Consider the following 12923-nt stretch of genomic DNA (forward strand, 5'->3'; position numbering starts at 1 on the left):
ATTTTTATAGCACCTTTAATGGGGGAGAGGGAGTCCCAAAGTGCTTCACGCACAGGTATAACAAAAATGGACGCTAAACCAGGAAGGGAGAGAGATTAGGAGCAGTGACTAAAAATGGTGGATGGAAAACTAAGGGTGCATCTATGAGGCTGGTCCTTCTTGCACTTTATAAGACGCCTCCACTTGGCTGATGCATCATTTCTTTACCTCTTTGTTGGCACTGAGAGACTTTCTATCATTCTCGTGTGAAATCTTTTACTGGTTGGTTTTTTGTGGTGCCTTTCACAAATACTTATTGGATGTCTCAGTTTTATTTTATTTATATAGTTTAAAGTCTCTTCATGTCTCTCTCCTTGTCATATTGTTATCTTTCAAGCATTCTGGAAAGTACTCCTAAGAGTTCACAATAGTGGCAGCCATGTATTTTGGCTTGCACTGTCTCTCCTTCAGGCATCTGTCCTCTTGACACTCTTGACTGTTCCCTAGATAGCTACCTTGATTTAGCACCAGAAGAAAGTGACAAGACTGAGTAACTTACCTGCCAAATTTGCTTCTGGCATAATTTAATGGATTACATCTCAATGACAGCATTCAGAAATATTGCTCTCCTCTCATTGACATTATTAAGATTTAAAAATCTTACTGACATGGAGACAGAGGAATTATTTCGGGAGATGGAGGTGGGTTTTACTTTTTTTCCAATTTTCTCCTCTATTCCAAAAGCATTGACACTCGCTGGGTGATGGATTCACAGCTGGCAGTCGCCCTCCAGTATGTGACCCAAGTGTCTGTACTTCATGTATGAGCCTTAACAAGCAATTGGACTGTGGAAGACATCACAACCAAGCATGATTCTCACTTAACATTCACACATGAAATTCCAGCAGATTTCACTGGACAGTGATCAGAGGTGGGAAGCATGGCTTCCCCCCCCCCCCCCCCCCCAATCTTAGCCCAGAGATAGTAGTAATTGGAGCACCCCTACCACCTGAGGAAAGGAGGGTTTCTGACTGGAAGCCTGAGAAACTATCCTGTGAAATCTGCTGGAATTTCATGTGTGAATGTTAGGTGAGAATCATGCTTGTGACTTCCAAAATAGGGTGGTTGGCCAGGTTGTGTTGCAGGTGAAAAATGCTTCTCCCAGGTGAAATCTCTGCAATGTTGGACAAGGAATACCAGTGTCTGGATTCTTGGTTCATAGATTCCGCTCACAGATGATTGTGCAGTTGAGAATATGCCACCATCTGCAACTGGCAACCAGGACTGCTGCCTTCATAGCTGGCTGCATATTCTGCATGTTGCTACAGACCAAAATTCTGGAGGTGTCCTTTGATGTAAAATGTCTTTAGCAACCAGGTAGAAGATCTGTTTAATGTCTAAGTCTACAAGTTATCCTTAGAATGCCTTAAATGAACAAGATAAATTCTGTGGTTTTGTCACTCCATACAAACCCATACATGGTTGATTGTAGCAGATCCAAAGATTCAGGTACTCACAGCCAGAGCCTAGTCAATACAGTGCATACTAGGGGGAAAACAATTCCAAGTTAGTGAGCTGTGGGAAAGGGGGGTGTAACATACATTTATGGCTGAGTGGAGTTGCTTGAATGTCTAAGTCAGAAAACTCATCGATAAAATTGAGATGTCATGTTCAGGAAAAAAGATAATATTTTTGATTTTGTATCTATCATTGGGTGTTAACAAAATGCTTATTTATGGCTGCAGCAATTTTTGTACACTACAATTAGCTGATTGGGTCATCAGTGCACCTCCTTAGGTCGTGTACCTCATTGAAAGATTTATTTACCTGCACTATGGTCATGTTTGGAATGCAATTTATCCTGAACATATTCCACTCTCTTGTATTGTTATTCATGTGGGAACTAGTTAATGTGGGGGGAGGGTGGTCATGAAGATCAGATATGTAACTTCAGTGAATTTAAAACTTCTGAAGGAAGACCTTGCTCTCAGTGAATCTCTACTCACTGATGCTAGATGTTTGGTCTATCCTGAAGATAATGGAGAAGCTGTATTAGTCTCGAATAAACTAAACTGAATCATGAAAGGTTAGTAATCTGTAAAGGCCCTGTTGAAATTTGAGACTCTTCTAGAAGAACCACAATTGTTTCCATTGTGATTATTTTATCTTTTTTTTCTGTTTTCAGCACAGACAGTGGTAAATCACTTTCAAAGGATGCCTGTAGCTAACCTTTCTACTGGTCAGCCAGGATCGCAAATGATCTACACATTTCAACAAAGTGTTCCAGCTCAGAATATTACCAAGATACCACAAGACCAAACTGGCCTGGCACAACCACACCAAAATACTGCAGTGACTCTCATACAAAGCAGAACTCCAATTACTAGTGAAGCAGTGAGGTGTACAGTTGTCCAGCCTCCAACTTTTAACACTCATCCCGCAGTTTCAGTTCCATATTCGTTAACTGGAACCAGCATACCCCAGGGAACAGTGATCCAAAACCATGCCATGACAACACCGCAGTCATCTGTTGCAATGACGACTTCTCAGCAAGTGCTTCACCATCCACAGTTCTTTCAACAGCAGCTTCCTGGTCACCAGCTCTCCATACCAACTGTATCTTCTAATCAGGTGAATACCTCTGCAACAACAACTGTTACTGTGATACAGCAGGCTGTCTCTCAGAGCCATGCAGCAATTGGCAGAGTTCAAAGTATACCAGCCAACACTGTCACTGTTTCCCAAGGACAGCTGTTATCGGGTGCAGTATCCCACTCTGTACAGGCATCACGTCACCAGCCAAAAATAAATAACCAGCAAGACACTGTTCTGTTGGCACCTCAGCACTATTCCTCCACCCCCAGTTCCACTGTTGTATCTGGTGCTGCAGTGCAAAATTTCCAAGTCTCAACAGGTCAAGTGGTTGCAATTGCCGGTGTTCAAAGCCCTCCAGCTCCCAGGATGAGTTTCCAGAATATAGCACCAAAACCAGCAGGAATGCCACCTCAACAAGTTCAGTCTACCATAATGCAACAGCAACCCCAACAGAGTGTACATGTTATTGTTAGTCAGCCAGCTCAACAGGGACAGAGTTTCGCCCCTGCTATTCATCAGATATTGTTGACAAATCCAGCTACTATTCAAGCTGGACAAACTATTCATTTGGCTGGGAAGGCAAATGTGACCCCTTCGTCCTCGCCATCTCCTGTACCTGTCAACAGCGCACAGGTACAAGTGGGGTTGGTTACTCAACCTTCCACCCCTCAAATGCAGGGGCCTCAAACTGTGAGTAAGATGCTATCTGTGAAGCGACAGCAACAGCAGCAACAACATCCCCAAAAGCAGTTCCAGATGCAGCTTCAGTCACAGCAGACAGGTACTGGATCTAGTCAACCTCCCTCTGGGGAGTCCAGCTTAATAAAACAATTACTTCTTCCAAAAAGAGGACCCCCTACTCCAGGTGGGAAACTTATATTGCCTGCTCCTCAAATGCCTCCCCCCTCTAATGCTAGAGCTCCTAGTCCTCAGGTAGTCTACCAAGTGACTCACAATCAGGCAACCAATTTTGGAGTTCAAGCCCAAGGTCAACAATTAGTAGTTGGCCAGCAAAATGTGCAGCTTGTTCAAGGTCCCATCCATTCACAGGGGTCAGTGCAGACAGTGCCCATTCCTCATATGCAGATTTTACCAGGTCAGTTGATTTCTGCTAGTAATACTGCTGCTCTTCTCCAGGGAACAACTGGCAACCAGGTAACCATTACCGTTGTGCCAAATACCACCTTTGCTGCTCCAGCTGGGAGTCATGGCAGTGGAACGCAGATCATTGCCCCTGCAGGAATTGCTGTTAGTGGGTCACAAACAGGAGTTGGCCTCCAAGTACCAACCCCTCCACCTATCTTGACACCACAGAGTGGACAGGTAAAAAGCTCAGAATCCGGAACTCCATTCACCGGTGACAAAATTATTTGCCAGAAGGAGGAAGAGGCAAAAGATACAACAGATTTACATCTACATGAACGTAAAATTGAAATTATGGAGAACCCTTCCTGTTCAGAGGGAGCTACTGGTACAACCAATGGTGGCATAAAGGAAAGCGAAAAGCAGGCAGCAAAACTTGTAAATGGAAAAAAACACGATAATTCACGTCTACCTCCATCCATCTCAGGGATTGCTCAGTCTGAGCCCATCCAGTGCACACTAGCCTCAAATGGACCTTTGACAAGAGTAAGTCAAAATGTAACCAATGGGAAGCTGAATGTAGAGCATACAGGGATGCAGGAAATTAAAAAAGATCTTTTGAAGGTGCCCATGGTTAATGGGATCTGTGATTTTGAAAAAGGAGATGGTTCACACTTAAGCAAAAACATTCCAAATCATAGAGCTTCCAACCATGTGGAAAATGGTGATATAGCTGCACAGGAGCAATGGGGCAATATGGACTGTAATCAGCAAAATACTGCCAAAAGTGGTCAATCGACTAAAATGCATAACGGACCTGTTTCAATAGGAAATTCTAGTGCTGGCTGTACAGTGGTTTCAAGCTCTGTTGACCAGCAAACCAGTGGTACAAACTCAGGATTATCCAATGGACCTATAACAGCTGGCATAAGTTCAGTGGTGCCTCAGCTTCAGCAATGTCCAAGTTCAGTTGTATCTGTGCAGTCTTCGGTTTCTAATTCTCCCCAGGTGCATTACTCCACAGTTCCACACCAACCTGGACCTGTAGCTATACACTCAGTCCAACTTTATCAGACGCCAACGACCAATGGTTCAACTGATTGTCAACCTTTAAAAAGATCAGCTGAGTGCAAAGATAATATATCAGGAATTCCAAATAAAGTGGGAGTAAGGATTGTTACCATCAGTGACCCTAACAATACTGGCTGCAGTTCAACAATGGTGGCTGTGCCAGTAGGAGCTGATTCCAGTACTATAGCCAAAGTAGCTATGGACAGTGTAACACAGCAAAATCAGCATCTGCCTGTTCTTTCACAGGGCATAGTTAATCAGGTAAGCAAGTTATCAAATAAACATTATAGTTCATTTGTGTTTAATTTACCACTGTCACAAAATTGTAGATTAAAATTGATTGAAGTTCCTTGTTAAATTGCTGTTTGATATGTACTGATATTTTGCTTCAGAATCAGGCTCTTATGTGTACATTACAGTTTGATGACTGGTTTTACACCAGCTTTAATTTGTTACATTTACAGTTTACTGAAGAAGTGGTAAATTGCCATGTACCGTAAAGTTTAAAAAGGATATAGGTTGTTTGAGATAACCTTGTAGATGTAAAGATTCCAGATAATATTTACCTCATACCATTTTATATTGAGTAACTTCCAAGCAAAAAAAAAATGGTGATATGTTCAGGAAATAATGTCACAGCAGTTCCCCACTCTCTATCCTTGAAAATTCACCCTGTATCTATTGATTTCTCCGAACACCTTATTCTAAACTCTTGTTCTTTGCTGTGCCAGATTTAATTACCTTGTTCCTGCTCATTTTCTGTCGAGTGGGTGCATGTCCGGGGGTTAAAAAGGGAATATATTTGCACAGATTTAGAAAGAAACTAACTACAGTATTAGAAAGCTCTCCAAGGTCTGAAGTGCCACATATCAATTTCCTCTTGGCGGCAATTCCAAGATTGTGTTGCTCGTGCAGATTATTTAATCTAAAGTATTTCTAGTGTATTCCAGATGCTGTTTAAAAATTTATGAAACTTGTTTCTTTTTATCAGTATCTGCTCACCTAATTGAAATGGTGTACTGTGCTGATCCACTTGTAAAACAGTCCATATACTATAATTTATCACTTTAAAAATTCAAAACATCATATTGCATTTTTACCAAACATGAGGAGGAACTACCTTTTAAGACTTTGGGGGAGTTTTAACCACCCCCGTCCAGCAGAAAACTGGTCAGACTATCGAAGAGGCCCTGTAATGTAATGTAAGTTTAAAACCTTCCTTTGTGGAGGCAGGAGAAGCAGGAGTACTCCTCCAGGCCCCGCAATGGAAGTGTAGGCTCCTGTGCCTGGAAACCCCTGTTTCTTCCTTTTCCCCCAATCCCTGTCCCCATACTTGCATTGTGCCCGGCAGGGCTTCCCGCCGCTGCTCACTAGGCCGCTTTCTTGCCTAGGAGTTAAAATTTTCACCTTTGTCATTTAGAATATTGACATCATGGAATGTGTGTTTGTGTGATCTTAAAAAAAAAAAGTGCCATTTTTATCAAAAATGATTTTGCAAGTGGATTCAGGCGTCCACTGCATTTTCGTTGTACTTTCCTCCAACTACCCTGCAACAAAAACCATATGTGCACGTCATATTCTTTTGTCTGTTCGGTTCAGTTCTGCACTTTTTTTTAGTTAAGTGAAATGTTCATTTTGACTGTTCTAGATTTCACAAACAAACATGGTTTGATTGCAGCAGCTACTTCAATTTTCAGAATATGTTTTCTAATTTTTAAAGCTCCAAGGACCTTGTGGTGTGAGTTGAAGTCTAGGAATTGTGATGCTTTCTCATTAATTAATGAAAGCGCTGATATTTAATGTCTGTTGTGGGAAAGTTATTACTGTATTGGAATCTATCACCAGGGACAGAGTGACTGAGCACTTGAACAAGTCTGAGCTGATCAAAGATTTGTATGGATTTGTGAAAGATAGGTCATGTCTGACGAATTTAGTTGAATTTTTGAGGAGGTCAGTAACATGATGGACAGAGGAGTGTCTACGGATGTTGTCTGTATGGACCTCCAGAAGGCATTTGATAAGGTACGGTTACGCACAAGAGATTATTAGGAAAAATTAGAACGCATGGAATTGGAAGTAACCTTGTTGACATGGGTAGGTAACTGGTTGGAAGGTACGAGCCAGAGAGTAGGGATAAAGGGAATGCACTCTAATTGGCAGAATTTGACAAGTGGTGTTCCCCAGGGATCTATACTGGGGTCTTTGCTTTTCATAATACAGGAAACTTTGTGATATCCGGCACCGATGGGACCGAGCTGTTGCCATCCCATCAAAACTGCCGGACAAACCAGTGCTAATGTTGAAACATACGGAGCTGAGCTCTGTATCTGGCAACAAACCCTGTTGCTTAGCAACAGCTTCTAAACAGTCGGCTGTACCTTGCAAGCGTCTCTGTAGCTTAGCAACAGCTTCAGCGAGACCTTGCAGAGCCTGACTGGTGGAAAAAAAAGCAACGAAAAGAAAAAAAAACCTAACGAAACGGCTCCTGGTTTTTGCCGGTGGATCGAGCATTCCGTACAGTTAACCTCCGGATAAACCAAAGTTCCCTGTATATGTTAATGACTGTAAAAGCTTTTATAGATATGTGAAGAGAAAAAGATTGGTGAAGTCAAGCGTAGGTCCCTTGCAGTCAGAATCAGGGGAATTTATAATGGGAAACAAAGAAATGGCAGACCAATTAAATACATATTTTGGTTCTGTCTTCACAAAGGAGGACACAAATAACCTCCCAGAGATGTCGGGGAACATAGGGTCTGATGAAAGGGAGGAACTGAAAGAAATCAATATTTGTAGGGAAATGGTGTTAGGGAAATTGATGGGATTGAAAGGCCGATAAATCCCCAGGGCCTGATAATCTACATCCTAGGGTACTTAAGGAAGTGGCCCTAGAAATAGTAGATGCATTGCTGATCATCTTCCAACATTCGATGGAATCTGGAACAGTACCCATGGATTGGAGGGTAGCTAATGTTACCCCACTATTCAAAAAAGGTGGTAGAGAGAAAATTGGGTATTACAGACCAGTAAGCCTGATATCGGTAGTGGAAAATTATAAAAGATGTAATGGCAGAGCACTTGGAAAACAGTGACAGGATCGGACAAAGTCAACATGGATTTACAAAAGGTAAATCGTGCTTGACTAATCTACTGGAATTTTTTGAGGATGTAACTATTAAAATAGATAAGGGAGAACCAGTGGATGTGGTGTATTTGGACTTTCAGAAGGCTTTCGATAAGGTCCCGCATAAGAGATTAGCGTGTAAAGTTAAGGCACATGGGATTTGGGGGCAAGGTATTGACTTGGATAGAGAACTGGTTGGCAGACAGAAAGCAAAGAGTTGGAATAAACAGGTCTTTTTCCGAGTGGCAGGCAGTGACTAGTGGGGTACCGCAGGGATCGGTCCTTGGACCCCAGCTATTCACAATATATATTAATGATCTAGACAAGGGAACTAGATGTAATATCTCCAAATTTGCAGACGACACAAAGCTGGGTGGGCGTGTGTGCTGTGAGGAGGATGCCGAGAAACTACAGGATGATTTGGACAAGTTGGGTGATTGGGCAGAAGCATGATAGATGCAATATAACGTGGATAAATGTGAGGTTATCCACTTTGGTGGCGAAAACAGATTATTATCTGAATGGCAATAGATTGGGAGAAGAGGAAGTGCAATGAGAGCTGGGTGTCCTTGTGCACCAGTCGCTGAAGGTAAGCATGCAGGTGCAGCAGGCGGTTAAGAAGGCAAATGGTATGTTGGCCTTTGTAGCGAGAGGGTTTGAGTACAGGAACAAGGATGTCTTGCTGCAGTTGTACAGGGCCTTGGTGAGACCACATCTCGAGTATTGTGTGCAGTTTTGGTCGCCTTATCTGAGGAAGGATGTTCTTGCCATGGAAGGAATTCAGCGAAGATTCACCAGGCTGATACCTGGGATGGCAGGAATGACGTATGAGGAGAGATTGGGACGATTGGGCTTGTACTCGCTGGAGTTTAGAAGAATGAGAGGGGATTTCATTGAAACTTATAAAATTCTGACAGGACTGGACAGACTAGATGCAGGAAGGATGTTCCCGATGGCGGGGGAGTCCAGAACCAGGGGTCACAGTCTAAGGATAAGGGTTAAGCTTTAGGACAGAGATGAGGAGGACTTTCTTCACCCAGAGAGTGGTGAACCTGTGGAATTCTCTACCACAGAAGGCAGTGGAGGCCAATTCATTAAATATATTCAAGAAGGAGTTGGATATATTTCTTAAGGCTAAAGAGATCAAGGGATATGGGGAGAAGTCGGGGACAGGGTACTGAATTTGGATGATCAGCCGTGATCGCATTGAATGGCGGAGCAGGCCCGAGGCCTACTCCTGCTCCTATCTTCTATGGTTCTATGTGGATGAAAGAATAGAGAGTTGCATTTCTGAGTTTGCAGATGACACTAAGTAAGGAGGCACAGTAAGTTGTGTCGAAGGGAGCAGAAAGTTACAACGGGACATAGACAGATTAAGTGAGTGGGTAAAGCTCCGGCAGATGGAATTCAATGTGGAGAAGTGTGAAGTCATTCATTTTGGATCCAAGAAAGCCAAATTGGAATATTTTCTTAATGGCGAAAGATTAGGAATTATGGAGGAGCAAAGGGCTTATGGTGTACAGGTACACAAATCACTAAAAGCTAGTACACAGGTACAAAAATAATCAAAAAGGTTATGGAATATTTTCCTTTTATCAAGGGGACCGGAATACAAAAGTGAGGAAGTTGTGCTTCAGTTGTACAAAGCCTTGGTCAGATCCCATCTGGAGTATCACGTTCAGTTTTGGGCACGGCACCTCAGGAAAGACGTATTGGCCTTGGAGGGGGTCCATTTTTCTCTCCCTCATCGAGGAGTGCGGAGACCAATTTTAGCACCCCTACCATGATCACTGCTGAGACCAGCTAACTCAGCAAATATTGGGGCTTTTTTGATCTGTATTGCACAGCTACTCACTGAATAAGTGAATGGTGGTGGACCATTAAACAACTAACGGGAGGCAGCTCCATGAATATCCCCATCCTCAGTGATGGTGGAGCCCAGCATGTGAGTGCAAAAGACAAGGCTGAAGCGTTTACAAACATCTTCAGCCAGAAGTGCTGAGTGAATGAGCCATATCGGCCTACCCCTGAGGTCCCCACCATCACAGAAGCCAATCTTCAGCCAGTTCGATTCACTCCACGTGATATCAAGAAACGGCTGAGCGCACTGGATACAGCAAAGGCTATGGGCCCCAACAATACTCCGGCTATCGTGCTGAAGACTTGTGCTCCAGAACTAGCCACACCTCTAGCCAAGCTGTTCCAGTACAGCTACAACACTGGCATCTATCCGACAATGTGGAAAACTGCCCAAGTATGTCCTGTCCACAAAAAGCAGGACAAATCTAATCCAGCCAATTACCACCCCATCAGTCTACTCTCAATCGTCAGCAAAGTGATGCACAGTTTGGGTTCTGCCAAGACCACTCTGCTCCTGACCTCATTACAGCCATGGCCCAAACATGGACAAAGGAGCTGAATTCCAGAGGTGAGGTGAAAGTGACTGCCCTTGACATCAAGGCAGCATTTGACCAAGTGTGGCATCAAGGAGCCCGAGTAAAACTGGTCAATGGGAATCGGGGGGGAAAAAGCTCCACTGGCTGGAGTCATACCTAGCACAAAGGCAATTAGTTGTGGTGGTTGAAGGTCAATCATCACAGCCCCAGGACATCACTGCAGGAGTTCCTCAGGGCAGTGTCCTAGGCCCAACCATGTTCAGCTGCTTCATCAATAACCAACATAAGGTCAGAAATGGGGATGTTCACTGATGACTGCACAGTATTCAGCACCATTCACAACTCCTCAGATAATGAAGCAGTCCATGCCCGCATGCAACAAGACCTGGACGACGTTCAGGCTCGGGCTGATAAGTGGCAGGTAATATTTGTGCCATAGAAGTGCCAGGCAATGACTATCTCCAACAAGTGAGAATTTAACCACCTCCCCTTGACATTCAACGGCATTACCATTGCTGAATCCCCACCAACAACATCCTGGGGGTCACCATTGACCAGAACATAAGAAATAGGAGCAGGAGTAGGCCAATCGGCCCCTCGAGCCTGCTCCACCATTCAATAAGATCATGGCTGATCTGATCCTAACCTCAAATCTTCTATCACTGTGCATCCACCCGAACCCATCTCCCGGGAGAGGCGAAAAACCAGATAAAGACCCAATGGCCAATTTGGGAGAAAAAAATCTGGGAAATTCCTCTCCGACCCATCTAGGCGATCGAAATTCTTCCAGGAGATCACTCTGTCCCTATATTTTCTACAGTACTTACCTTCTGTAAAGGCGATCTCCACCCCAGCCAGGAACAGGAATAAAACCATCTCCTGAAATCTAACACAGAATTAGAACACAGTAGGAGCAGAACCAGGCTACACGGCCCCTGGGCCCACTCCACTACCCACAAGGCCATGACCATTCCGAACCTAGACTCGTGTCCAATTTCCTGCCCGCTCCCCGTAACCCTTAATTCCCTTTACTTCTAGGAAACTATCTATTTCTGTTTTAAATTTATTTAATGATGTAGCTTCCACAGCTTTCTGGGGCAGCAAATTCCACAAACCTACCACCCTCTGAGTGAAGAAGTTTCTCCTCATCTCAGTTTTGAAAGAGCAGCCCCTTATTTTAAGATTATGCCCCCTAGTTCTAGTTTCACCCATCATTGGGAACATCCTCACCGCATCCACCCGATCAAGCCCCTTCACAATCTTATATGTTTCAATAAGATCGCCTCTCATTCTTCTGAACTCCAATGAGTAGAGTCCCAATCTACTCAACCTCTCCTCATATGACCACCCCCTCATCCCCGGGATTAACCGAGTGAACCTTCTTTGTACTGACTCGAGAGCAAGTATGTCTTTTCTTAAGTATGGACACCAAAACTGTATGCAGTATTCCAGGTGCGGTCTCACCAATACCTTGTACAACTGCAGCAATACCTCCCTGTTTTTATATTCCATCCCCCTAGCAATAAAAGCCAACATTCCATTGGCCTTCTTGATCACTTGCTGCACCTGCATACTAACCTTTTGAGTTTCGTGCACCAGGACCCCCAGATCCCTTTGTACTACAGTACTTTCCAGTTTCTTGCCATTAAGATAATAACTTGCTCTATGATTTTTCCTGCCAAAGTGCATAACCTCACACTTTCCAGTATTGTATTCCATCTGCCAAATCTCTGCCCACTTACTTAGCCTGTCTATGTCCCTTTGCAGGTTTTTTATGTCCTCCTCACTCACTACTTTCCGTCCCATCTTTGTATCATCTGCAAACTTTGATATGTTACACTTGGTCCCCTCCTCCAAATCATTAATATAGATTGTAAAGAGTTGGGGACCCAGCACTGACCCCTGCGGAACACCACTAGTTACTGGTTGCCAATCTGAGAACGAACCATTTATCCCAACTCTCTGCTTTCTGTTAGAGAGCCAATCCTCCACCCACGCCAGAATATTACCCCCAATCCCGTGATTTTTTATCTTGAGCAATAATCTTTTGTGTGGCACCTTGTCAAATGCCTTTTGGAAGTCTAAATACACTACGTCCACTGGTTCCCCTTTATCCACCCTGTATGTTACTTCCTCAAAAAACTCCAGCAAATTTGTCAAACATGACTTCCCCTTCATGAAACCATGCTGAGTTTGTCCTATTAAATTATGTTTATCCAAATGTCCCGTTACTGTCTCCTTAACTGGACCAGCCACATAAATACTGTGGCAACAAGAGCAGGTCAGAGGCTAGGTATTCTGCAGCGAGTCTCACCTCTTGACTCCCCAAAGCCTTTTCACCATCTACAAGGCACAAGTAAGGAGTGTGATGGAATACTCTCCACTTGCCTGGATGAGTGCAGCTCCAACAACACTGAAGAAGCTCGACACCACCCAGGACAAAGCAGCCCGCTTGATTGGCACCCCATCCACCACCTTAAGCATTCACTCCCTTCACCACCGGAGTACCGTGGCTGCAGTGTGTACCATCTACACGATGCACTGCAGCAACTTGTCAAGGTTTCTTTGGCAGCATCTCCCAAACCCACGACCTCTTCCACCTAGAAGGACAAGGGCAGCTGGCGCATGGGAACACCATCACCTGCAAGTTCCCCTCCAAGTCACACACCATCCTGACT

General features: G+C 43.9%; 1 protein-coding gene across 1 annotated transcript in view; it reads left to right on the forward strand.

Moving 5' to 3' along the window:
* The window catches only part of arid2 (AT-rich interactive domain 2), a 145806-nt gene that overhangs the window by 121592 nt on the left and 11291 nt on the right, over window positions 1-12923 (forward strand). The window contains exon 15 of the mRNA XM_086009391.1: window positions 2165-4989. Within this exon, the coding sequence (XP_085865517.1) occupies window positions 2165-4989 (2825 nt within the window). The remainder of the gene's footprint in view (window positions 1-2164; window positions 4990-12923) is intronic.

Source organism: Somniosus microcephalus, chromosome 16, assembly GCF_052327205.1.
Source record: "Somniosus microcephalus isolate GS21.2 chromosome 16, FLI_Smic_1.0, whole genome shotgun sequence".
Classification (NCBI taxonomy): Eukaryota; Metazoa; Chordata; class Chondrichthyes; order Squaliformes; family Somniosidae; genus Somniosus; species Somniosus microcephalus.